The 25,618-nt window shown below is 46.6% G+C and overlaps 1 protein-coding gene across 1 annotated transcript in view; it reads right to left on the bottom strand.

Moving 5' to 3' along the window:
• The window catches only part of SMC5 (structural maintenance of chromosomes 5), a 647,363-nt gene that overhangs the window by 128,929 nt on the left and 492,816 nt on the right, over positions 1–25,618 (bottom strand). The window contains exon 21 of the mRNA XM_069228845.1: positions 12,464–12,583. Coding sequence (XP_069084946.1) covers positions 12,464–12,583 — 120 coding nt within the window. The remainder of the gene's footprint in view (positions 1–12,463; positions 12,584–25,618) is intronic.

Genomic DNA, 25,618 nt, shown 5'->3' with positions numbered 1-25,618 from the left:
TCATTTTATCTTTGCAATGCTGTTTCAAAAACTTCAGGTACCGGTCTATGACATGTAGCAGAAATGCAGCTTACAGCTGGATCCAAAGAAGGCTTGGACCAGGCTGCCAAGATAGGGCTAACTAATGCCGCACCGAATAGCACTATTGGCTCAGAAGTCCAAGGCCCAGGGCGAATGATTTATGTAAGTAGGTTGAATTTAGTCTCAGCAGCAGAAAGTAGCTCTAAAGCTCTGTGACTCTCCTCAGGACTTGTGCAAAGGAAGCTTTCTCATCTGCTGGAGGGGAGACGTGTGGTAAATTACAAGTCGATTTAGGCCACTGCAAATTGAAATAAATACCAGCATCAGTATAATGTGTAGACAGTACATTTTCCACCACCTCACCATCCTAATCAAGTTGGACTGGAAGAGGCATGTGAATAAAAGCAGAAAACAGCTTCCATCTTAATGAATACTGACGCTGAGGAAGTGGAACCGCAGAAGAGTTATCTTCCGCACAAGAACATCTTTTAGTGATATGTAGAGTGACAGCAGGCAAATACTTGCTGATAAAGGGTCTAAATCCAAGCCCATCATTGACGGATCTCAGGATAGACATCACTAGAGCCAGTGACGGCAGTGAAGCAGCAACATCCAGTGAGGCCTTCGCTAAAGGAGTAGAAGCACAACCCAGCACTGGGTGCAAGGTGGTCAAACTCTAAGCTGGAGTCAACAGAGGTGCAATTAGAAGTTCAAAGGCTCTGTAGTGCTAGAATACATCCCAAAGAGAACCAGATTAAACTTGTAGCATGGTCTCCCTAAAGGTTGTTACTTGCTGAAGAGTTGAGAAAGGCCCTGGAAACTCAGGGTGTGTCAGCTTCAAACTTGGAATGGGTTCTGAAGAATAAGGAGGAGTCAGTTGTAGGGAATGTTAACTTCCACTGAGAATAGGAGCCCCTGGAAGCTGAAGAGCTTCACTTAAACTTCTGATGTTTTCTCTTCAACTTTGACTTATCAGAAAATGGCAACCAGGACCAGGAATCACCTTTTTTTCTTGTGTCTGACCATATAAAGTTTTGCCTCTTGTTCTCTGATTGCCTTTGAATAAATTAGGGACCATATCTTGCAGGATTTGGATTTCTGTTTAGTCCACAGAAAAAAACATCAATCGAGTCAGTGAAAGACATCTGCTTCAGCGCAGCATTGTTGAACAAGTTAGTAACATTCGGTAACAAATTATCTGGTAGAGACATATTCTAGTTGCAGATTCCTTACTGTAGAATTTCCCCCAGGCGTCAGACTGGATCCGGAGATTTTTCTTCAAGCAGGGCCCTTGCGCACCGTCATGTGGCATTGGTCGACTCGGTCGTTGTGGTCGCTGTGATGACACTGCAGTCCTATATAGGCACCACCCTGGCACGCTGATGTCAGTTTCTTTTTTCGACTTTCCACACCAGAAGCACAGAGCCATGAATAACACGAAGACTGGTGCGCCAGAACTAGGTCCCTGAAATGGAGTCCCTGTCCCTAGAAATCAGTTTAGAGAGCCGGGAGGATGGGTGGGCCAGAAAGGAATCTGCAACTAGAATATGTCTCTACCAGATGATTTGTTAACAAAGGTAAGTAACTTATGCATCTGATAGAGACTTCTAGTTGCAGACTTCTTACCTTAGAATAGATACCCAAGCAATACCTTTCCTGGAGGAGGGTCGGCAATCCAAGATCATACGAGGAAGTCCTGCTGGATCTAAGTCACCAAAATAGCCATCCCTGCGGACCTGCCTGCCAAGGCAGTAGTGTTTGGTGAATGTGTGCAGGGATACCAATGTTGCTGCCTGGCAGGTGTCCAGGACTGAAACTCCACGTGCTAACACAGTGGTTGCAGCTGTTGCTCTGCTGGAGTGAACACGCAAATCCTCAGGGTATTGCTTCTTAGCCAAACCGTAGCACATTTTAATGTAGAGAACAACCCTTCTGGAGATGGTTGTCTTCAACACTGCCCGCCCTTTCTTCACACCCACATAACCCACAAGGAGTTGATCGCCCACCCGGAAGTCCATGGTATGATTGAGGTAAAACGCCAATGCTCTTTTAGGATCCAGACGGTGGAGTATCTCCTTCTCATGAGAAGGATGTGGGGGTGTATGGCTTGCATGAAAGGGCGTGACAACTTTAGGGAGGAAAGAGGCCCTAGTACGAAGCACCAGTTTATCAGGACGGACAGAGATGAAGGGTGGCTTTGAGGAAAGAGCTTGTAGCTCACTCACTCTCCGTGCAGAAGTGATGTGCACAAGGAAGGCAGCTTTTAAGGTGAGGAACCTAAGAGGACAATCATGAAGAGGCTCGAAAGGAGCACCCATGAGGAAGGTAACTACCAGGTTTAAATCCCACTGGGGCATTATGAACAGGGTAGGAAGAAACATATGTTTAAGACCTTTGAGGAATCTCACGACAGTGGGAGATTTAAACAAGGAGGGTTGATCAGGAAGGCAGAAGGTGCAGATAAATAGCTGATGAGGGTGCCCAAAGCAGAGCCCTGCTGGGCAGGAGAAAGAATAAACACAAAAACATCAGAAAGAGGCGCAGAAAGGGGATCAACAGTTTTGTTGGTACACCATGCCACAAATGTATGCCAAGAACAGGTGTACACTGTTTTGGTGAAGGGACGCCTGGCTGACAAGAAAGGGTCAGAAAGCAGACTGAGGGGGAAGCGAGGAGCAGCTGCGAGGCAAAGGGACCGAGCCGTAACCCAGGACTTCTTTAAGCGCAAGAGCACCAAGTCCGCTTTGTCTCCAAAGAGGCAGTGCCATTGAAGGGCATGTCCATAAGAGATTGCTGGACATCCCCTGAAAATGCCAGACGTCATCAACCAAGCGTGGTGCTGGAGGGCCACTGCCAACACAACAGATCTGCCCAGTGAGACGGTGGGGCTCAGTCTACATCGAATTGTGAACTTGGCTGTTTCTCTCCCGTCAGCAACAGCTTGGGAGAATGGCCCAGACCTCCTCCCAGACCTGTGGCAGCACCTGCGTGACCGTATCCCATAATGTATGGGTGTAACTGCCCCAGAGGCATTTGGTGTTCACAGACAACAATGTCAGACTGGAGGAAGAGACTGTCTTCCCAAGTTGGTCCAGTCTTCTTGATTCCCTGTCCGGGGGTGCAGAAGGGAATGCGCTGGAAGAGGAAGAAGCCTAAATGACTAAGGGCCAGATGTATGATCACGGCCCATTGCGATTCGGTAATAGTGATTTTTAAGAAATCACTATTACCGACTCGCAAAGGGCCATGTATCACATTTGCGAATCGGTAATAGCGATTTCTTAAAAATCGCAAATGCTATTACCGAATCACAAATTGCGATACCGGCCCCATTCGCAGCTATGGGCCTGTTGGGCCATAGCTGCGAATTTTTTGCATTTCCAAAATTGCGATTTCTGAACCAGAAATCGCAATTTTGGAAATGCAAAAGGCCAGGGTGCTGGGGGCCTAAGGCCCCCTCTCCTGTACCCCAATTATTATTATTTTTTGAACATGTAAGGTACACACATGCCAAAAGGGCATGTGTGCTTTACATGTTCAATTTAAAAATGCAGTTTTACTGCATTTTTTTAATTTTGCACCAGGTTACCACCTGGTTGCAGGTCATGGTATTTTGCATGTGCAAAATCCCATTCTGCGAAAAATCGCAATTTGCGATTTTTTGCAGCATTGCCTTGCGACTTGGATTTTGTGAATCGCAAATTGCGATTCGCAAAATCCAGGGCGCAACGCAAAAAAATCGCAATTTTTGCGATTTCTTCTTTGTGGTCTGCGAATGCCTTTCATGCATTGCAGACCACTATTTTGCACTCGCAAACGGCCGATTTTACCGTTTGCTAGTGCAAAATATTTTCATACATCTGGCCCTAAGATCTCAGGCATAGGGTGTTGGGTCAGGAATTGAGGGTCGTTAGGCATAGGCCTTTGGCAGCGTGCAATTGCCCTGTTGACAGGAGCCCCTGTGCTGGGTTTAGACCACGCCTCCAGCAAGACATCTGTGAAGGGCAATAGGGGTCAGATGAGGAAGCCCCAGGCTGAATCACCTCAGTCAAGCGGTTAGTCCGCCACTGAAGGCAGCTCAAGACCCAGGACCTTGGCCTCTCTTCGCACCACCATCGAGTAGGAGGCTCCCTCCTCTGTAGACATGGCAGGGGGCGAAAGCATGTCAGAGTCTGGGGAGTTGTCCAGCCCAATGAATTCACCCAATTCCTGAGCCCAGTCCATATAAGGGTCTTTAAAAGCTGGTGTTCTAGAGGGTCCAACGACCCCTCCATACTCTAACTGTACCCATACCTATAGGTTTAAGGGTCTGGATCCAACCTGGGGCGTGATGTCCCCGTCAAAGTCACAATCAACGTCGGGCAACGTCGTTCCTGCTCCGGGTAGGAGTTGGGAATGAGTATGGGATCAACGTCAGTTGTGGACCCAACTGAATTCGGGAGCGTCGACTTCTGCCCCGGCACCGGGGAAGGTTGAAGTGGCATGACTGGCATCAGCTCAGAACCCAAAGGGGCCCCCGCCAACCCTACTGGGCCTTAGGGCACCACAGTAGGGTCAGTCTGCCCAAATATGAGGCGCATGGTCTCGTAAAACCCCCTTAGTAGGGCAGGAGTGGCTTCCGGAAACTTGGGGTGGCACGAAGGCGACCCAGAAGCAGGCTCCAGGATGGTAGAAGGACGCTCCTCCTGCGTTGCATTGACCTGAGTGAATGGGTGAAGTCGAAGAATGCTTGTTCTTCTTCGACTTCTTTTTGAGACCCGAATGTCCTGAGGGCTTGGAGTGGGACGAGGATGAGGGGTGATGGCTCCACAAATGGTCTTGTGACCTTCCTCTCGAGCGAGACCGGAGCGACGTGGAGCTGACTGCCGAACTGCCATGAGCTTTAGGGACCTCTCCCTCAAAGCCTTAGGGTTCATGGCCCAGCACTCAGAGCACTACTTCGGGTTGTGATCACTCTCCAGACATCACAAGCACACATCACAAGCACACAAGGTGTGGATCCGTTACTGACATCATGAGGTGACAGGAGTCACACAGCTTGAATTTGGTCTCACGGGATGACATCTTGACGCACCAAGAAGTCAAAAAGTTCAACAAAATGGTCGAAAAGTTAGTCAAAAAGCGACTGACTGTAGCGCTTAGGCTGGCGCAGAAAGAAAACAACTGACGTCAGCATGCCAGGGTAGCGCCTATATACGACTGCGACATCACCACAGTGACCATGATGTCAATGACTGACACGCAGTCGACGGACGCCACATGATGGCGCACAAGGGTACTGGCTTCAAAAATAATCTCCGGATCCAGTCTGATGCCTGGGGGAAATTCTTCGGTAAGGAATCTGCAGCTTGAAGTCTATCAGACTGAAGCTGATAGTCTTCTGTGACAACATTCCTGCTGCATTGTCAGATTAGGTTTTAGAAACTTTAAGGAAAGTAAGTAATCACTGAAATTGGTAGTTCTGAGCTTAGGATCAGAGTAAATGGATGAGTAAGAAACAGAACAGTGAGCATTGGTAGTGCCTAAACATAGCTTCGAGTTGTCATGTCCAGAGTGGAGTCATAACAGATGGCGATGGTGTCATCTACCGGCACGCAAGAGCTACTGAAAGAGAATTGTGCAGCCAGTCTAGCAGTTGGAAGGTTCATAAGGTGAGGAAAATGTGGGTTAGATTATGCATCATTATAGGAAGCTGGCTCTGTATATTGTATATTAAAATGAGATATAGTGTGCACAGAGTCGTGGGGTTCCCCAGAGGCTGAACAGGGGCTAAAGAAGATCAAACTAATGCTCTCTTTTGTGGCAGTGTGGTCGAGCAGTTAGGCTTATCAGAGTATAGTGCAAAGCATTTGTTGAACACACACAGGCAATAAAGGAAGCACACACTCAATGACTACCTCCAGGAAATGTTTTTTTTATAGAAAAAAAAATATTTTGTTCCTTTATTTCTAGAACCACAAGATTCAGTTTGCAAGAAACTACATGTGCAAGTAAGTAGCAAGCATATGTATCAACACGACTTTGTTTCAATTTGTCAAGTTATACAGTTTTCATATAAATAGCAATAATCTGTTTTAAAAGTTGGCTGTGCAATTTTCAAACAGTTCTGTTTGGGGGGTGGGGGGGTTGGGGGGACACCTTGTGCTTTCATGTCTTGTCTTTTTGAGTTAAGCACAAGACTTACAGTTCCAGTCTCCAGTGTTTAGGATATCCACAGGTTGGGGTTCAAGTTAACCACAAAACACCCACCACCAGCAACACAGGGCTAGCCGGGTGCAGAGTTCGAAGTTGTTGCAGGATTTAAAATGGGCTCCTATGGAAACTGGGAGCACTCTCAATTGGACCTGCCTACAGGTAAGTACCTGCGTCTTCGTAGGGCCGACCTAGTCGGTTTAGGTGTGCACCGCGGTGGAGGAGGGCCACAGGCCAGCAGCAAAAACACACCCTCAGCGGCACAGGGGCAGCCTGGTGCAGGGAGCAAACAGCGTTGGGCTCCCAGTGCTTTTCAATAGGGGAACATCGGGCCACAAAAATGAGGGCTGCCTGCTGAACTGGTGGTCGGGTTCCCCAAAGCCAGGGGGTTGCGGGTGCAGGGGTACCTTTAAGCATCAGAAATCTTCATCTGGTTCTCTTGTGGTCAGGGGGCTCCTCTGGATTTAGGCTACAAGTATGGTCATGTTGGCCAGAAGGGGTCAACCCAGGGAGGACACTAGGTCGGAATCGCCTGGGGACCTGCTCTGGACTGGTGGGCCACCTGGACGTGGGCCATGTGCTTCGGGTGCAGAGTGGGCAGGACTAGTAGATCTGAGGCAATTCTGGAGTCCTTGGCTGGAGTTTCTTTCTGAACAGGGCCGCTATCCACAGGGGATCTTGGACCTCTAGGATGCAGGGAGTCCTCTTGGGGCCTTTTAAGAGGTTGCTGGTCCTGGATGCGTAGCCTTTTTATAGTAGGGGCTTCAGAAGCTAGAGAAAGGCCGATAGGGCTGAGGCCAAATCAGTTGGTGTTTCCAGTCTTCTCTGCTGGGAGTCAGCTTAGCAATCCTTCTTTTCGTCTTCTTGAGGTTGCCAGGAATTTGACAAGCTATGTTCAGGGGAGCCCTCAAATCCTCGATTTAGGGGTGTTACAGGGGTCAGAGGACAGTAGCCAATGGCTACTGTCCCCTGAGAGTGAGAACACCAATCCGGTGCCCACTCCCTTTGGGGAGGGGGACACAGACCTAACCCTATTGGTCCCTGTCCTCCAAACCAAGATGGAGGATTCTGCAGGGGGAGGGGCACTTTAACTCTGGACACTTAGAGGTGGTCCCACAGCTGAAGTAGTCACTCCTCCTCCTTTTTCCTAATTTCCCCGCTGGCCTTACTGCCAGAAGTGGGGCTTTGTCTGGGGGGCAGACATCTCCACTAGCTGGAGTGCTCTTGAGGCACTGTAACAAGAGGCCTAAGCCTTTGAGGCTCACCACCAGGTGTTATTGTTCCTGCGGGGTGGGGGGGTAGAGGGAGGTGTGAAGCACCATCATCCAGTGTAGACTTAGTTTCTTGCCACAAAGAGCACAAACGCTCTCACCCAATGTGGTCAGAAACTCTTCTGGAAGTGGCAGGCTGGCACAGAACAGTCAGTCCTGCACTAGTGGCTTGGCTACAATTGCAGGAGGCATCCCTAAGATGCCCTCTGAGGACATTTTTCAATAAATCCCACAATGACATCAATGTGGGTTTATTGTGCTGAGAAGTTTGATATCAAACTTCCCAGACTTCAGTGGAGCCGTCACGTTCATAATGACACACTCCCAGTCCATGTACGTTATATGGCCACACTGCACTTAATGTTTATGAATGGACTTAGATACTGTAGGGGCATATTGCTCATGCAGCAATGCCCTCACCTGTGGTATAGTGCACCCTGCTGCCTTAGGGTTGTAAGGCCTGCTAGAGGGGTGACTTTCCTATGCCACAGGCAGTGGTTTGTGGGCATGGCACCCTGAGGGAGGTGACGTGCAGACTTTGTCTTCTTCTCCCCCCCCCCCAGCACACACATGCTGCAATGGCAGTGTGCATGTGTTTGGTGAGCATTTCCCTAGGGTGGCATAATACATGCTGCAGCTCTTGAGACCTTCCCTGGCCACAGAGCCCTTGCTACCATGGGCACCTTTTACAAGGGATTTAGCTGTGTGGTAGGGGTGTGCCCGCTGGGGAAACAATGGTACAGTTTTGGAAAGAACACTGGTGCTGGGGCCTGGTTAGCAGGTTCCCAGTTCACCATCAGTCAAGTCAGCATCAAAATCAGGCAAAATGTGCGTGTGTTTGTTTGAGGGCGGGGGGCGGAGTAACCACTGCAAAAGGACACTTGCCAACAATCATTAATTCATTACCTTATCACTCACATTATATCCAAAGTAAACATGTTCTGGATTAATTTACTGAGTGTGTAAGAATGTCTATTTGGTATAGCTTCTATAAGGTGTTTCTGACCAGATTATTAGTACTCCTTGTTTATCATTTTCTTATAACAAGGGGCATCTTCATGGACATCAATTCACCAAAATGCCAGGGGTAGCAGAAGTGACATGACTTGCCCTTTGCCCTCCACCTTCATTCACAGACACATACTTACACATGCACACAAATTCACACTTACACGCACACTTTCTCACATAAGCACACTCACACCCGCAAGAACGCGTACACAATACATTTAAAGGCATTTTTACTTTCCTCATCTGCCATGTGCAGGAAAGTAACCTCTTTTTGGCATGGTTACCCCCACTTTTTGCCTGCTATTAGTATGCTTGGACTGTTTTCACTGGGATCCTGCTAACCAGGACCCCAATAATTGTGCTCTATCCCTTTAAATGTGGCTGCTTAGGACTTCGCACACCCCACAATTGGCATACAGGTGCCCCCATATAAGTCCTTAGTATATACTTAGGTACCCGGGGCATTGGGTCACCAGGGGTTACCCCATGGGCTGCAGTATGTATTATGCAACCCATGGAAGCTCATGCAAAATGTGTCTGCAGGCCTGCCATTGTAGACTGCATTCACCCTTTCACCACAGGTCACTGTAAGTCACCTCTATGGTAGGACCTCCTTGCCCAGAGGGCAGGGTGCAGGTACCTGTGTGTGAAGGCACCCCTGCCTGAGCAGAGGTACCCCTACGAAGTCCAGTTCCATTGCACTGGACTTTGTAAGTGCAGGGAAGCCATTTTTCCTGTGTACTGGATACAGGACACTGTACTACCTGTCTTCAGCTGCATAATGGTAAACCTGAACCAGGGCATGTTTAGTATCAAACATGTGGGAATCATAACCCTATACTGTTACAAGTATTGGTTGCATGATTCCATGCACTTTGTGGGCTCCTTGGAGGACCCGAGTATTGCTCCTATCAGTCTTCTGGGCCCTTCCAGGCAGCCCGTGCTGCTGCCACCCCACAGACCGGCTTCTGCCCTCCTGCTGCTTGACCAGCTCAGGCAGGGGAAGGCAGAACAGAGGATTTCCTGTGAGAGAGGGAGGCAACACCCTATCCCTGGGAAATAGGTGTTACATTGCTTGGGAGGGGTAGCTTCCCCAAGTCAACAGAATGCTTTGAAGGGCACATTTGGTGCCCACCTTGCATAAACCGGTTTTCTCCAGTCTAGGGACCCCCGGTCCCTACTATGGCACGAAACCGGACAAATGAAAAGAAATGTCCATGACTACCCCAAGGGTGGCGCTCAGAGCCCTTCCAGGTGGCCTCTTGATTGTGTCATCTTGAATCCAAGGTAGGCAGATGCCGCTGGGAGCATCTGAGTGGCCAGGGCAGCCAGGTGACGTCACAGCCCTCTCCTGATAGGTGGTCACCTTGCTAGGTGCAAAATCTGACCAATTCCCCCTTCCAGGGCTATTTAGTGTCTCCCTATTGATTGGGCCCTCTTATTTGATGTGCAAGATTCCACCAGAACTCCTCTGCATCGTTCACTTCATCTTCTGGCCACTGGAACCGCAACTGAACTCTTCAGCAACGACTCTGCTTTGCAACATTGTTTCTCCGCCTCCTTCCAGCAACTACAACATTTCCTCGGCTGTGCATCCTCTGAGGTCTACGAGACTCCAGCCTGCACCAAGAAGTAAGAAGGAATCTCCCTTGGGGCGAAGGAGTCACTCCCCTGCATCTGCAGGTACCAACTGTGATGGCGACCGGCTGCATGGATTGGCTCTCCTCCGGAACTGCATGGATCCTGCATCACAGGTGGTGGTCTGCAGTGGCCCCCTTGGACCTCTCTGCTAGCTGTCCAGCTTGGAAGAAGGTTAAGCCCTTGCCTCTCCTTGCAGGAAAGTACCCCTGTGCACTGCGACTCTGGCAGCTATGCAGGCTTGTTTGCTCCTGCTCCAAGGGATCTTCAGACTTCGTGTATCCCCGGCCCCCAGAACTTTTTCCTGCTAAGCACAGTCTCCTTGCTGCTGCTCCAGCGATGTGGGACTCCTCTTCAGGTGAGCTAAGTGGGCATCACTGCAACTTGCTGTACCAGCTGCCAGTGGGCTGCCTGTGGGGGCAGTATCCTCTTCTGGTGACTCTCCGGACTGCTGAGTCACCACTGACTCCCCTCCTTGGGTCGAGTCTCCTGGGCCTTGTCGGTCCTCTTCAGCTTTGCAACTAATTCTTTTCTTCTTTTGTATTTGCCAAGGCTTGTTGGTGGTTCTTCCGCACCACTGACCCCCTGCAGCCCAACAGCCAACGTGGGACACCATCTGCATCGCTTCAGGAAAGCGCTGCACAGCTGGTCTACTTCTTCCCCCTTCAACCTGGTCCTGCGTCCACAGAAGGGTGGGTATGGCTCCTTCCACAACAGGACACTCCATCAAGAACTGGACTTGGCCCCCTTCCTTTGCAGGTCCTCTTCTGCCTGAATCCATATTTGGGTTCTCCAGTTAGGTCTGGGTCTTGCACAATCCTTTTCCTAAGTCCTCCTGCTGGGTGTGGAGAAAACCAAGAAGTTACCTCTGCTCTCCTGGTTGCTGGGGGTCACTCTGGTACTCACCTCTTGGGTTTCCTAGTTCCTCCAGCTCCCCTCTAACGATTCCACATCCTTGGGTGGAGGACTGCACCTCGCATTTCACTTATTTAGTATCTGGTTTGGCCCTCCCATAGGGCCTACACTGTTTTCTAATACTTTTGACAACGCTTATTGTTTTTATGCTCCTTACCGATTGCTATTGTGTATATAACTAGTGTGTTTAGTGTTTACCTACCTCCAGGTGGGGGGGGGGGGGGTGGGGGGGGGAAGGGGGCTGGCTATCAGTATTCTAGTATTTGTTTTACTATAATAAAGTACCTTTATTTTTGTAACACTGTGTGGTTCTTTCACGTGTGACAGTGCTGTATGACTATAGTGGTATTGCATAAGCTCTGCATGTCTCCTACATAAGTCTTGGCTTCTCATCCACAGCTATCTCTTGAAGGCCCTGGCTTCATAGACACTGCCTACACTTCACTAATAGGGGATACCTGGTATAGGGTGATAACACCATAGGTGCTCACCACACACCAGGTCAGCTTCCTACACCATGGAAGGGCATATTCAAGCTAATTGTCTCCTTTTTATTATACCAATGGTGAATAATATGTTATAATTCACTATTAGTGTAATAAAAATTGACAGAAAACAGAGAGCGAGTCCCAACTGACGTCCATAAGGGCGAGATGTCACTGTGTTCCTAGTACTGAATTTGCCACCTCTAAAGCCAGGGGTCACAAAGGCAGTGCCAGGGGTCGCAAAGGGTAAGCCGGGATCAAAGCTGCGAACCCTGGCGACCCCTAAATGACGTCCATTGGCAGCTTTCTTAGGCAAATACCCATCTCTCAAATTGCTAGCTTGAGGAACCTAAATAGGTCTTGCTTATCTGCCTTCTGCTTTCATTCAACTACTTTTAACAGATTAGTAAATTATAAAGCTGATTTACCTTTGTGGTAACGAGATCACGTACATTAAGAGTGAATTCTAAGGTACTTTATGTCAAAGAAAGAAATGTATGCCACTTTGGACAAAACAAATATAACCCCGTTAATAGATCCTGGTTCCTATTGTATTGCTTTTCCGATTGAATGAACAGATAAAGCTAGAGAAACATAAAATGATCTAAAGTGCTTTGGGCCCCAGAAAAGAGCTAACTTTGGTTGTTGACACTGAAATCTCTGTTCCACGCCTCAATATATCAGATCCATTCAATTACAGTTGAAGAAATAGTTTAAAGAAACATTAATAAGAAAGTGATTCACTACAACCCTATCTAGAGTGTGTTCATGGTTGTCAAGAAGAAGAAATGAAACAAATAAAAAGTTTAAATGCTGCAATTGTGGAAAATCAACTCGGGTCTAAGTTACACTTGCAATTACATATCAACAAAAATCACAGTTGTTAAGATCAGTATAAATGACATATTATAAAAAATACTGTAAACACACCTCATTTTCTGTATGAAGATCCACTTCACCAGCACATTGCATGGAACTAAAGAAATCACTGAACTTTTCATTGATCTGTTCCACTAGCCGTTTCAGAGGGTTTAGCCACCTTTCTTTTACCTGCAAATACATTGAAAATATATTAGTCAGGAGCAGAGAAGGGAGGGCGGCTTAAGCCTCAGATGCCCGATTTTACAGGTTTTTAAAACGGGAGACAAGATAGAAAAAACAGTGACTTCAGCAACTGCAGCTCTGAAACTATTGGATACATCATTTAACTTTCACCAGGCATGAGACTGGATTCTAAAGAATGTCACTGTTTTTAGGTTTGCACTGAAGCCACTTTGGTTTAAAAGTCACTTATGCAGCACTGCCTGATGCTATATCTTGGCTTCATAAGGGTACTGCTTTACGTACATGTGGACAGTTTGAATTAATGTCCATACTACATAAATTAAGACAAAAAGAGGAACAGAGTACAGGAACTGAAAACTGTTACACGGTAAGTGACACTAAGGGCTTCACAAAACTGGAAAAGGAGGGCCAGAGATCAAAAAGAATTAAGATCCTGATAAGAAAGTTCAGAAAAACTTTACAGAAGTTTGCCCTTCCAGCAAATCGTGGGTCTTTTGAGATACCGCATTGTCAGTAACTCCAAAATGTTGGAGTCCTTTCAGAAAACAAAGTACCAGGGCATCTTAATAGGCGAGACTAGATCAAGAAGTCTCTGGAATGCAGAGATTGCTTCACAATAGCCCAACTATCCACACATTTTATCCACTTCTTAGTTAAAGACTGTGCACAAACTTAAACTTGCAGAATGACCAAAGAAAGCAGTTGCTCATCACAAGGTGTTGAGTGCAGTTCCACTTTTATGATCTAATGTGGTGTGGACAAGAAACATGAGGAAACAAAAACTTTTGGTATTTGTCTGCGACCATTTTTTTTTTGTGTAAAAAGGATACACTTCTGCGGTAAAGGCAAAACTCCTTTTATCTTGTAAAAGGTGGATGGTTTGAGGAGAGGATTCACACCAATAAGTCCTACAGAACGAAAAGGTGAAATGGCTTCCTCTGGAGACTTGATGGGCTAGGCAGTAGTGCTTGGTGAACATGCGCACAGACGCCACAGTAGCAGCCTAGCAAATGTCCACTAATGGAACATCAATGGCAGTGCAGACTCCAGTGGAATGACACTAACGCTCGGGAGACTCCTTCTCAGCTCATGCACACCATGTTTTTATGCAAAGAATGGCCAACCTTGCATGGTTCATTTCTACACCAGCTTTTCCTTCCCTTCTTTCTTTGTGAAGAATGTCGGATCCTTTGTTATTTTTCTATTATTAGTTTTTGTATTAAGGCCACAATGAGACACATAATTATACAATATCATATTGACCAGTCAGAATCAGTTATTATAATACAATCAACATGACAATAATACATAATATATAAAATATAAATTTAGACATGATAATTATAAGACGGAGGGACCGACAAACCATCTCAAACCAAGCGCAAAATGCGTTTGTGCAAAAAAACAAAACGAAAAAAAGGGTATGAGACATTGTTCATAAACATCAAGAAACCCGCTCTCGAGAGAAAAGTGCCTAAGTGCTGGAGGTAACCATCTCTGCCATACCAGATATATCGCTCACAAGGTTAACAGCTATGGGACACTTAATCCAGAAAAATACTGGCTAAACCACAGTTAATCTTACAAAAATGACCCGAGGGTTGGGGTGAATTTGGGTGGGGGGGGGGGGGGTTGGGGGGGGGGGGGGGGAGGTTGATAGCACCTTCTATAGGGGGAGAAAAGAATCTTCCGGAAAATATATGTACCCCTCCTTAGGAGACGGCTGACGATCCATAACCCACCTTTGCAGCGGAGCTCAAATCTGTTCGCCACGTCTCCGCACTTTCCTGTCTTTCCGCGAATACAGGCTGGTTTCCAGATTATAAATTATATATGAATTCCAGATTATAAAAAGATAGAATCTGATTTAACCATTGATGAAATGTGAGGGAAGTGGGTTTCGCTAATTTTACGCAACAGATATGCGGACGACTGACAAGGCTACAAAAACTGAACACTGCTCTGCACCAGTAACCATGCCGGGATGAAAACCCAGCAACATGAACTGAGGGGTAATTGTGACATCCAGCAGCAGCTCTGTTACCATGAACCTAGCGATATCCTGCTTCAGGCAGCCAGGTTCAGGGCAAGAGATCTGCCTCCCGACTGAAGCAGCTCACCCTTGCGTTCCTTCTACATTTAACAATATTGGCCGCAGTATAATAAAGGTTAAATATTGTTTTAAAGTGCCGCGCCTGCAGTCCGACAGATAGCAAAAGAGTGTGCCCCAACTCCAAAGACTCATAAAAAACGCAGTCAGTATTGTCAACCCTCACCTCCCATTTACCCGCGTGTTTTTCCAGATCATCAGGGATACCTTTCACTAAGATATTTAAATATCTGAGTAATGCTACGGCCATACCTACTCCCGATAATTTCCATCAAATCTAATTTAACAAACCCTCCTCAGCTCATGCTCTGCCTGGAGAGAAAATGCAGAATCTGAAGATACTTCAAAAACCTTTTGCTGTCCAGCCCACAATCCATCTGTAAATCCTAAAATGAGACAACTATGTCTCCGCTATAAAAATCCCCCAGCCTCTCACACCCTGCGCCATCCATCTAAAGCAGCAGGGATCCTGAGGGTGGGGGAAGGCAGCGAGACCCCCAGATTGGAGCATAATTGATTTTCTCAAGCCCTATTCTCTTCTTGACATTTGTCCACATTTTGCGTGCAGCACTGAGGGTCTTAAATCGTACTTTTTTTTGTAGTAACCAGGCTCAATAATCTTTAAGAAGCAGCCCTAGGACACCTCCGTGAGCAATAACTTGTACGTCGGAGGATATCATAACCTGAGCAGCTCCCTTCTTCGCTCCCTGTAATAAGAGAAGACATATACTGTAATGCAGTTGCCCACTGATAGAGTTTGAAATTAGGAACACCCCATTCACCCCTTTCCCGAGATAACGTTCGATATTTAAACTCTCCTGGGGCTCTTGTGTATGACCACATACAGCTGCTGGCTATATCTTCCACAGACCTAAACCATCGGGTTTCTAATTCCAGGGGTATACCCTGAAATAGATAAAGGACCTTGAGTATAGTAACATTTCTATGTCATTTCAACGAGCAACGATGGAAATATGTAAATTATCCAATGTCTGAAAATCCGTCTTGGCTTTACAAAGGATTGGAGCCAGATCAGAATCCACTAGCTGCCCAAGGTCTGCCGTAATAGTAATTCATAGATAAACACCCTCTTTTAGCGTATGCCCCTCAAAGGACTGGGCAAATTGGTTATCCACCACCTGGGTTTTAGCCTGATTACCCCGCTAATTTTCCCGAGTTCTAGGGCTTCCTTCCCTACTACTTGCATCAACATACCTGGATCAGGTGTGACTACAGCAATATCATTGGCATACGCCAAGAACTTAGTACATCTGACATGAAACCGCATAGGTTCTATAAACTGTTGGAATCTAATCTTCTAATCAGGGGGTTTATTTAAAGGGCAAACAAAGATCCCCTCATAATTCTAATGGGGTTAGATCGTCCCCCCCATTAAAGTCTGGCAGTGGAGTTAAGGTGGATCGGGTGGATGGCTTTAATAAACCCAGTCCCAAACCTATTCAACATGCTCCAATGATAGTCCCATGCATTTCTATCAAACGCTTTCTCTGCATCAAGCAACACCAATGCCTTAGTTTTTATTTTTATTTTTTATTAATCACTGATGCTTCAAAAATCGTGATGACACGGTGCACATGATCTGTCGTACCCGGCACAGGAATTAAACCATGCTGCCAAGGAGAGACAAGTTTAGAAATGATATTAGAAAGCCTAGTGACTAATATCTTTGAGTATATCTTGGAGTCACTATTGAGGTGAGGGGCCTATATGATCCGGGGTCTTGTGAAGACTTCCTTTTTTGAAAAATACAATTATGTTTGTCAGAGGCCAGGATTCTGGTATCCCCAGCCCTTTCAATGCCTCACAAAAGACCTCTACCAGAAATTCTTCTAAAACAGGTAAAAACTCTTTGTAGAACTCTAATTTAGCGAAATTCCATCAGAGCCAACAGCTTTATTAGAAGAGAGCTCAGACAAAGTCCCATAAACCTCCTCTATCTCAGTGGGGGCATCTAAAAGGACCCGATCCTCAGCCATAATCTCGATTCCCGAATCCTGAGATACTCCGTTAATCTGTGATCCTTGGGCACCCTCATGTTTTATATACTGCCTCATAGAAGTTACAAAACACTGCGCAAATTCCACACAGGTCCGTGATCAATTTACCACATTTTCTCTCTAATCTCAATACTCTCACCCTAGGTCAACTTCTGTCTGGTGTGTACCACCTACGGGTGACCACCCGTTCACTAAATTCATAACATTCTGTTTAATAAGATATATATTTCTCAGCCGCTTTTTTAGCCGAGATGTTAAATAATAGCTGATCGTGCTGGTTTGCTAAATTACTGTCCAATCAGCTTCTCATTCAACTGTCACAGTGTTAGGTTTCATCTGCTACCAGTTCTCAATATAGTTTTTCAACAGCGGTGTCTGAGCCCTCTGACGATGAATCCTAAAGCTAAGAGTTTCCCCTTTTACCCCAGCCTTCAATGCATGCCAGACCACTTCCAAGGAGGCACTGCCTCGATTAAACTAAGAATTCGGAAATCCACTGATTCATATGAGTAATATACATCTCATCTTGCAGTAGACCTTTCTCAAAGGTCCACATCAGGACTGAGCCTACAGCTTCCAAATTAGATATTTCCAACACTAAAGGGTTTTGATCCAACATAACTCTGGGATACTTCTTGATAAACGCTTCCTGAGCCAGACTAAGAGATGCAAAAAAATATTCCAAACAGACAGGTTTTCAGTGGGGAGCCGAAAAAAAAGTGAATCCAGAATCAGAAAAAAATCTTCTTATGGAACAGATCAGTAAGCCCATGGTTACTGATAAGTCTCTGTAAAGCACGAAAGACCTTGGGCTTGCAACGAGAATACCCCTTATCTACTGACCCAAGTAGCCCACCTGGAAAATTAATAATCAAATCCCCAAACAATATTATTGGCCAAGGCCAAGAGGTCAAATTAATATTCAAAAAATCAAATACAGCGAGGTCATCTAAGTTGGGACCAGAGACAGAACAAAGTGTTACTGACCCTCTGGAGGGCTGACAGTCGACAATCGCCCAACGGGCAAGTTTATCTACAGAAGACTTTATAACCGGAGACATATTATGACAAAACAGCAACCCCTCGAGTGTTCGTACTTTGTGTTGTGTATGGACTCAATAAGCACCCCAGCCCTTCAAGGAGTTTTGTTTTTTAGCACCATCAATATTGATCTCTTGCAAGCAAACGATATCTACATGAAGAGATCCGAGATGTATTGAAAGAGTACGGTTTTTGGCAATGTTATTCAAACCACAGATATTGACAGTGGCAATTCGTACTTTAGAGGTAAATACCATTAAAATTATTTACCCACTTCATCCCCATAGCCATTACTTTAATCCAAAATAGACAAGCACCTCAAACAGACTATGGCCCTCATTTTAACCCTCTTTTGACTGCCAGGGTTAATGTGGCGGTGTCGCCGCCAACAGGCTGGCGGTGTATATCACCACATCACCACTCATAACGCCATGGTGGTATGAACCGCCAGGCTGGAGATTTGCATCTCCGATCTGGCGGTCCACACATGACCAACTGTATAATGAGCCGGCCTAGCGCCATGGTTTTTGCTGCAGTACCACCACCACGAAAACCATGGCGGTAGGGCTACCGGTGACAGGGAATTCCTTCCCTGTCACCGGAAGAAGGTCAACCCCTCCCCAGCAATCACCCAACACCCACACGAATCATGGCACCTGCAATCCCCTCTCGAATCACAGCGCCCCACAACACCCTCCCCGCAATCATGCACACATACCCCTACATGCACGACGCATGCACCAACACTTCCATACATGCATTCACTCACACTTATCCATACACGCATTCACTCACACATGCTCACACGCATACACACTGACATGCAGACACACACTCACTGTAACATTCATACATGCATTCACTCACATGCATACAACCACAACACTCAGATGCATACACACACACACAGACATTCATACACACGGACACCACACACACACACACACACACACACAACACCCTCCACACCCCGCACCCCTGACGGATGCCCGAATTACCTTGTCCGGCAAGGATGTCGCCCAGCAGGCAACGGGAAGGGGCACTGCTACCGCCAGCAGCGCCCAGCCAGCAGGACACCGCCAGGCCATATGAATGTCCATAATACGGCTGGTGGCGTTCTTCTGGCGGGGAGGTGCAGGTGGTAGCATCGCTCAGGTGCCTCGCCCACCAGCATGACTACTGCTAGATTTCCACTCTAATTGTGGCAGAAATCTGGCAGTGTCCATATTATGGCGGGCAGAATACCGCCAGGACTGGCGGTCTTCTGGCACCCATGGCATTGGCGGTCTTGGGAAAATGTCATAATGATGGGCTAAGCCTCCTAAAAACTCACAATCAATGTTTTCACCCCCTTGTGGAATAAGGTCCCCCTCCCCGAACCCCAAACCTGACAATTCCACCTAAGACCCACCCTTTACCCCCCAAATGTTTGCGAGATAAACAGACCATCGCTGCCCTGACCAATGGTTACTGTGATCGACCCTCCCAAACTCCAAACCCCTAAGACCCAAACTATTTGCAGTCAACTGAAAAAAAGTAGAAACACCCCAGTGTGAGGCCTAAAGAGCCCTTCCATGAAAAAAGAAAATCCAGATGACTCTGAAAATGTCCGGGGACCAAATGCCCCCTTCAGCTTCTAGGGGACATTCCCAAAATACTAGATATTTTACTGAACAAAAGTGACATCCCAATAAACATCAATCAAGTCCCACCTATCACCTCATCCAAGTATTCCTTAGTCTTAACCTCTGACGTGAACACCTGGATTTTGTTATTAAAAATACCTTTGAGGCAGGAAGGGCTCATCAGGTATGCTCCTGCTCTACTGCTTGGCACGGCTGGATAAGCTGTCTTAACTGCCATCGCAGTATCACAGAGTCTTGACAAAAGTGTGACCATCAAAGTTTTGATTGGCCTCAGAATGAGCTTTCTTAAAGATGGCTTGATGTAGACTAAAGTCCCCAAAATAGACGATAAAGGCCTGTGGTTTACTGGGACTTTCAGCCTGATAAGCTCTTGGCTTTTTCAGAATCAAGGGAAATGGATGTGCCCTCTGGACTTCATATTCCCAGTTCCACACACTCAGTTCAGGGAAGACTCTTCTTCACAGATTGACCAGAAACTGCCTGAGATCGTTACCTTCCACCTCTTCTTCTATACCAATGATTTGCAAGTTATTGTCCCTCTGCCTGTTCTTGAAATATTCTAATATCCACTGAATGTCACTGATTTGAGATACTTGGGAGGCTGACTGAGATTTGATCATATCAACTATCCACTAGAGTTCAGTGGTTCGGTTCTCAGCTGTCGTTATCCGTTCTCGATCTCTGAGCAGACACTGGCAACATTCCTTATTGCCCCTGAAGCTTCTTTGTAGCCAGTCTAGCCTTCATCCCATTGGATCGGGTCTCTTCCTCATGGTGCTAAATGGCATTATATATTGCCTGTAGAGAGGGTTCCTGGATAGCATCCACTTTGCCCAGGGAGTCCCTAATTACTGAAGAGCTTGGGCTATGGCCCTGCGTATCCTGATATACCTGCTGTGTTGCAGAGTAATCCCATCTCAGTGAAGAAGGTAACCTGGCCTTTCGTAATTTCCTTACCTTGACAGCTGTGTTCAGCTGGTTTGACAGACTGCTAGGACTAGTGCTGATTGAGGTTGACTCACTTTCACCATCAGGCTAATCTGAAATAATGGAGTCAGACCAGGCAGTGAGTGAATAACATATGTCCCCTGGCTCCAAAGAGTCGTCAAAAGGTTTCTGAACATCTGCCCCTTTGATCAGAGCTTAAACCTTCCTAATATGAACTTTATCCATGACACAGGTAGTTGCAATCTGCTCCCCGCCTGGGCCTGACAGATCAGGAGACCGGGGCCCTCTTGACTCCAGTCAATCTCAGGGATATCGCAATTCGTAAGTCCTGTGGTAACAATGGAGGGAGGCAGGGTCATATCTATTATGGCATCAGTGGGAACTCCCTCACCCACCACGGCCCCTCATGTTGACCAACTTGCAGGCCAAGCAGAGTGGATTATCTTAGGTTGAATGCAGGGAATAATTAGATCACAAAGGGTTCTCCACCCTCACTGAACCCCAGGCCCCATCACTGACCTGGTGGCTGAATTTTAACTGCTCATTTCCATCCTGACCTCTAGGATTTCATTACTACGCCAGACTGGCCCCCGATTCGCAATGGCGACCCCTGAATTATCAGCAAAGAGAAAATTAAGTTTTAAGTCCTCAGTAGCTTTGCCAAGCTGTGTGGGGTTATCTAAAGCTAACCCCTTCTCGAAGCTCTCCTGCTCAGGTTGCAACACAAAAGCCATCCTGCTCTAGGTTGAGGGAACAGACGCTGAAGACACAGGAAGGAAATCAGTAATCGAGAGCTGAGGCTCCTGGCCAGGTTCCCCTGCGTCAGCTAAATTCTGGTCAATAGTAGGGTGGGCCTCACCGCTTTCAGGACCATTAGGCCAGGATTCTCTTCCCTCCACCGCTCCGATCTTACTTGGAGTGGGGCTGACAAGGAGGGCGAGGAGTGACCATTACAGCTTCAGGTGGCCACTCCCAGTTTGACTGTCCAACCTTACGTGGCATCTGACGAGGGCATGCGCACGGCGAACCGCCCGGCTTCAAGGTGTGGTGCTGCAGGTCAGTTTCCGCATACCCCAGCGCTCTTATGGCATGGTTGAATGCTTGAGACACTAATATAAGGATTGAAGTGTGGGATTCAGCTTTAAAACCAGCAGCTTTCTTCGTGTTCCTTGTACTCCGCATCGACAGGAGCCCCATAGAGTATCACCAGCAATATTGGCACATTCCTCAAGTCAGTGCCAGCACACCCCACCCTCAAGCATCTCTAGGGTCTGGGGCTTGGGGCTATGGAGAAGTGGTCAATATGCCGGCCGCCTCACACAGACAATATCTTGCCTCCAGCTTTCCCTTCTTAGCCGTGGGAAACCTCATGAAAATCTGATCGGAGACTTGGTACTTCTTTGTGCACTCAATGCAAAAAACTCTTTGGGTTCAGTTGGTGAAGCCTCTCCTCCTCCTCAGAGGGATGAGAGAAAAAAAGGCGGGAAGGGAAATAGACTGACTCAGGTAGAACGGCAACATGACTTTTTGTAGAACTAAGCCATGAGGCCGTAGCATCAATTTATCAGGAACGCTGGTTGTGTGTAAGGGTTGTAATGACAGCACCTGCAGCTTACTGGCAGCAGCTGCAGCTCCCTCACAGCTCATGCCCAGAAGTTATAGGTGCTACGCTCTCCTGGTCAAATACAGAGGGACTTGGGGGTCAGGCAACTGATCTTTTTCAGAACTCGAAGCCTCGACAGAGTCAGATGGGAATTTAGCTTGTTGTCTGTGAAACCCTGCAATGTCAAGAGGATCATGGCTGTCCAGATGTGGTCCGCGACTGATTGTTGCGAGCCGGCCTTCGACAGCCAGTCGTTGAGGTGTGAGAATACGGACATCCTCAACCTCTGAAGATGGGCCACCACCACCATGACTTTTGTGAACATCGTAGAGGCTATGGTGAGGTCAGTGCCCCTCAGACAACTGTAAATGCTCCTGGCCTACCTTGAATGGCAGATAATGCTAGTGGGGTGGAATGACAAGTGTCTGAACTTAGGCATCCAGCAGGTCCAAGGACACCATCCAGCCACCTGGGCCAAGAGAAGGCAGGATCTTGGCCTGTGTGAGAATCATGAGTATGTTTTAATGCAGGAAGGCATTCAGAGGCTGGCAGTCTAATAGACCTGATGTCCCATCCTTCTTCAGAACAAGGAAATAGTGAGGCCTAACAATCCCCTCTTCTTTGCAATTCTGGAACTTGCTTGATGGCACCTTCGAAGAGCAAATGCAGCACCCTATGTAACAGCAAGGGCCGGTGAGGGACTGAGTGGAAGAGAAAGAAAAGATAGGGCATACCTATTTAGAATTATTTGTAAGCCCCATCTCTTGGACATGCTTGATCACTAATCTAGGAGGAAAAGTTTGAGTCCAGCCCCAAATCCCCTCCTCCCCAATCCCACCCCTCACCAGTGAGGCAAGTTGCACTAGGAAAAAACACAAAAGCAGTTTACTGGTTCATATAATAGGGGAAGAGAAGTGCGAGTACTGAGGCCCATACTGGTCTGCTTCTAGACCAAAGTGCATGGCCTCGAAAGGACAGGGGTGCCTGCTGCACTGATTGGAAAGGTTGCCTCTGTCTACAAACAAGCCCTCTGGACTAAGCACTAAAATGTCTGAATTGATGAGGGAACTGGTTAGCATGGGTCAACAGTCTCAAAGAGCATGCTGCAGCTCTACTGTCCATAAAAGGTTCTAACGCACTGTATGCTTTCTCACAGAAAAGCATGAACCACCAAAGGGTATATCCATGAGGGATACCTGATCACCACCAGAAAACCTGTAGAACATATCCACGCGTGTTGGAAAAGTACAAAACTAGTACTGGCTACCCTTCCCAGGCAATCTGTATTAGCTAGGCCTGCGCAAATAACATATTTGGCTGCGTCCTTTCTAACATGAATCAGCCAAAGAGGCCCTACGGATCTCCAAGACAGCTGACAAGATCTCGCTGGCCACATTTTCCAGGGTATTCCAATAATGATCCAGCAAACAAACTGAATTTATGAAACGCAATGCTAGCCTGCAGGAAGAAAATGTGTGCTTGCCAAAAAACGTCAATCCTTTTGGATTCTCTCTCCGGAGGAGTGGTTGGAAAGAAATTAGGATCTTCCTGACTGAACAAGGCCTGCTGTATAAGGCTCTCTGGGATGGGGTGCATGGTGAGAAAATCTGGGTCGCCAGGCACTAGTCTGTGCTGTCCAGCCACCTGCATATTCATAGGTGGGCAAGAATCAGGCTTTGACAAAGTAGCCATTAAAGTGTCAGTGAGATCATTGTTAAAAAGAAGGAAGGGCTTAGAAATATCTGGCTCGGGAGGTAAGTTCTTTGTAAGAAAATGTGTTTTGGTCTCAACACAGGGCAGCTGTAACTCTAGAGCATAAGATAACCTCTGGACCACAACAGCAAATGAGGCACTCACTTCCATCGGTCACCAAAGTGGTGAATCAAGCTGTCTCAGGTGAGGTGTTAGGCACATTGGTCTTGCATTCTGTAAATTAATGTTTAAGGCATCCTCAGTATAGTAAGGGGGAGGCAAGCCATCCCGATCACCATAATCAATGTTTGGGTAACTCCTGATCTGGCATAGGACCAGAGTCAGAAGCAAAAAGATAATGGAGGCTCTGCTCACAAGTGCAACACAACAGCGGCATCAGATTATAGTTAGGTTGCATGGTGACCAGAGGCACTTTTCCGGTACCAACGACACTGACATTGGTTTAGCCAGGACGGTTAAGCTCTCAGGTCGGGAGTAGAAGTCTGTACAAGAATAGGCAGGGGCGCAGTGGGACAGACAGCATTGGGGTTAGACCTGCTGGCAGTAACAAGGCTGTGGGTCCCTGTGATTCCATGACACCTAAGGAGCAATTGGGAACAGAAGGCTCACTCAATATTTGCAGCATGGCCTGCTTGAAGGACTGTGAATTCTTGGGTTCGATGACACAAAGCTTTGCCTTCTGGTCTCAGATCATGTTAAGGTAGATAAAGGAGTACTTTTCACATGACACAAGAGTCTAGGCAGAGTCCAGACACCAAAAAACAACTAGTGCGAGTCTGTGACATCTGCTTCCTACAGTCATGGCATGGCTTGAAACCTGTTGTTTTGGGAGAGGACACCATTCTCTAGCACACTGGTGGAATGATTTTTTGAAGTTGTTGGAAATCTGACAAAGTTAGGAGTGGGGCTCCGGATCATTTCAGAATGAAAGAAACTGAAATTAGTGCTTAAATGTAGCTCTGCACAGCTCCACCTTGCAGTGTGCTGAAGCACTGCTTTAGTTTCCGTATCTAGTTTGGCACCTAGGGAGTATTCCAAGGTAAATAATCTGCGGTTACAAGTATCCATAAGAAAAATACTTACAAAACAAACTCCAGAAGGTGGAGAGGGTCCAAAGGCACTGTCTTCCTGTATAAAATGCCTGGTTCATAAAGTTTATGTGGGAACTTTGCCAGAGGACATGGTCCCAAGTCCTCCAAAGAAGAGATAAACTGAGAAAGGAGGGTGGTAAAGTCCCACTGTAAGGAGTCTTTATTTAGAATCCAAATGCCATAAATTCAGCCAGTTCAGATGAACAGGATTACAGGAAACGTCATTGTTGATCCAACTGAACTTGTTTATTATGTGTAGAGAAAACAAATAACTCCCAAATGAGATGCATCAGAAATAGATCCAGAAAGGGAACATAAAAGTCAGCCAACACGTGTTTCGCCCCACCAGGCGCGTACGTCAGGGCTTTCTCAAGGCTGAAAGAAAGGAAACAAAATCCAGCTAGAGAATAATTCAATTGTATAGAGAAAGATTGTTAGGATAGGGCAGCACAGAGACGTGAAAAACACAAGATTTGTGCAAAGGGTAAGATTCTCAGGTTCACTTAATCCCAAGAAATGATGGTGCATAAGAACAATACTAAGGAAGGTGAGAAGTGAAGTTTAGTCCAAGATTAGTGTTACAAAATAGCTATTAAAAATGAAAATTATTAAGGTGAATATGTGAGTAAATAAGTAGGCAAGTAAAGTCTGAAAGGGACATGATAAAAGCAACCTAATAATTAGAAAAAAACAGAATAGGGATGGTGAACTGTCAGGCAAAGAACTAGATAACTGGTGCCGGTGATTAGAAAGATTTGTTTATAATGAAGAAGGGAGAGTGAAGAGGAATGTGCAAATTAAAGATAGAAATAATTATACTAGTAGTATCAGAAAAGAAGATATAACAAGT

This window comes from Pleurodeles waltl, chromosome 1_1, assembly GCF_031143425.1.
Source record: "Pleurodeles waltl isolate 20211129_DDA chromosome 1_1, aPleWal1.hap1.20221129, whole genome shotgun sequence".
Classification (NCBI taxonomy): domain Eukaryota; kingdom Metazoa; phylum Chordata; class Amphibia; order Caudata; family Salamandridae; genus Pleurodeles; species Pleurodeles waltl.
The sequence above is the reverse complement of the archived record's forward strand: the minus strand, read 5'-3'. Positions and strand labels throughout refer to the sequence as shown.